Source organism: Malus domestica, chromosome 05 (assembly GCF_042453785.1).
Source record: "Malus domestica chromosome 05, GDT2T_hap1".
NCBI classification, from domain to species: domain Eukaryota; kingdom Viridiplantae; phylum Streptophyta; class Magnoliopsida; order Rosales; family Rosaceae; genus Malus; species Malus domestica.
The window spans coordinates 20,586,714-20,589,269 of NC_091665.1; the positions used below are offsets into that span (position 1 = coordinate 20,586,714).

The 2,556-nt window shown below is 39.7% G+C and overlaps 1 protein-coding gene across 1 annotated transcript; it reads right to left on the reverse strand.

Annotated features, from left to right (window-relative positions):
• Window positions 1-1,883: 1,883 nt before the first annotated feature.
• Window positions 1,884-2,300, reverse strand: LOC139196120 (secreted RxLR effector protein 161-like). Its single transcript, XM_070821780.1, has one exon. The coding sequence runs from the start codon at window positions 2,298-2,300 to the stop codon at window positions 1,884-1,886; it is 417 nt and encodes a 138-aa protein (XP_070677881.1).
• Between the last annotated feature and the right edge of the window lie 256 nt (window positions 2,301-2,556).

Consider the following 2,556-nt stretch of genomic DNA (forward strand, 5'->3'; position numbering starts at 1 on the left):
ATGAAGTAATGATGCAAAGCATGGGGGGTAAAATGGAGTGGTGTTGCAGCAATGAGTGCAAGGAGTGGTGTTGAAATGATTCAAAGGTGAAAGTGAAGTGATGATGCAAAGCATGGGGGGTAAAATGGAGTGGTGTTGCAGCTAGGGAACATGAATGATTATGCACATGGTAGAGAAAGGAAAGGGAGGTGGAATGGTGAAGAAACGAGTCAAGGGTGAAGCAAGAGTCATGATGCATGGCATGAGAATCCAAAGGGAGTGCAATGGTGCATGAATGAGTGCAATGATTCAATGTAATGATACATGAAATCTGAAATGATGGAGGGAACAAGGAATGGTGCAGCCATGAGTGCATGGAATGGAGGTTTAAAGTGGAATGATGGAGGGAACAAGGATGGTGCAACCATGAGTGAATGAAATGGTGTATGAAATGATTGCATGAAGGTGAAAGGGAGTGTGAAATTCGGCAGAAATTGTAGGATAGATTTAGGAATGTGTTTTGAGGCACAAAATAGGTAAGGATCCTCTCCCTTAGCATGGCAAGGATTAAAACAAAAGGGTAATGCAATTTTGGGTCAGAAAATAGGCAAGAAATGATGTAGGGTGCGGCTGGTTGCTTAAAGAAAAGGGGAATGTGAATTAGAAAAAAGAAAATAGGAAAGAAACAACCTCCTTCACGGCAATGAGTTAAATGGTGCAAGGAACCTTTGGTTTGTGTCCTAAAATACATAGGGGACCTTCAATGTTGCTGGCACTTAGGGACATTTAGGATTAGGAAAGGTTAAATCAAAATAAGGTAATCTTGACTCATGTTTCTTCTTTGGTTGCTGAGCTCTTTGTCCTTTTTAAATTAATTATTCGTTCTCTTTAACACATTCCTAGCCTCTTTAGTCTTCAATTTCGTCCATCTACTTAGGTCCAAGCATGTGTTATTCATTCTAAGCCCAAAACTGCTCCAAAAGGCTACAAAATGCACCTTTTTGCATACTTTGTCCTTAGAACTTGAAATTGCACGAAAATGACTTTAAACACTAAAACAACTAAGGAATAACAATATAAATGCATGAGAACAAGCTAACTCAGTCGCATAAATATGCTCCTATCAGGCCTTTTTGGCAAATGATACTGATATGCCTGTTTGGCAAATGATATACATGCCTGTTTGGCAAATGATACTGTTTTGCCTGTTTGGCAAGTGATACTGATATGCCTATTTGACAAATGATATACATGGCTGTTTGGCAAATGATACTGATATGCCTGTTTGGCAAGTGATAGATATGCATGTTTGGCAAGTGATATTGATATGCCTGTTTGGCAAGTGATACTGTTATGCCTGTTTGGCAAGTGATAAATATGCCTGTTTGGCAAATGAAGATTACTGATACTGATACCACTAGCAGCACACTATGTACGAGACATGTTTTATGGAAAGGTTTTATGGCATGCTAGTGTTTTGGAAAACCTATTATTATATTATACTATTAAGTTTTCATAAAACCTGGGGGTTAGTATGTTGATAACTGTTTCAGTATTATTATATATCAACTTGGTCCACTCATGTTTGTTTTGCGCCCCCTTCAGGACTTAGAATCGAGGCATACAATCCTGGCGTCAAGGCACTTCCGTATCGGCATCTTCGAGTCCTCTCGGTATAGGACCCATTCATTTATTCATTCAATTTTACATTGTTTTCTTATTAGTGTTCTAAATTAGTTGTATGCTCTGAACACATTCCTTATTTGCATATTCATTATATTTAAATTCATAAGTCTTATTTAATTCTTGTTCTCATGCATTTCTAAATGGCTTTCGTCACCTCTTGGGTGTCGGCTAGCATGTGACCATCCCAATTTCCCTGAGGACATCGGGATCGGAGCGTGTCACCTCCAAGATATAGTGGTGTTTCCAACGGTAAAGACATAACCCGTTTGGGAACGTGCCTTATATGGGTCAGACAGATATCCAGCATCTGCGTAACCAACAAGGCAAGAATCAATCCGAGAATCGCTAAGGTTGACAACACTTGAAGATTCGTGGGTATAGAACAAGCCCAAATCTGTCGTACCCTTGAGGTAGCAAAAAATATCTTTAACACAATTCCAGTGCCTAGGTGTGGGCGCATTGTTGTATCTAACAAAAAGATTAACAGCGAATGAGATGGCGGGTCTAATGCATTGAGTCAAGTACAATAAAGCCCCAATTGCACTTAGGTATGGAACTTCGGGTTCCAAAATCTCTTCCTCATCTTCCTTTGGATGGAAGGGATCTCGTTTAGCATCTAGAGTCCGAATGACCATAGGTGTACTTGAAGGCTTCGCTTTATCCTCATTAAAACGTCGCACTACCTTCTGCGTATAGTTCGATTGATGTACTAGGATTCCATCAGAATAATGCTTGATCTCTAGGCCAAGACAATATCAAGTTTTCCCAAGATCTTTCATCTCAAATTTCGATTTCAAGTGCGCGGCAATTTCCTCAAGCTTTGTGGGAGTTTCAATGAGGTTAATGTCATCGACATAAACTGCAACGATTGCAAATTTGGAATGTGACTTC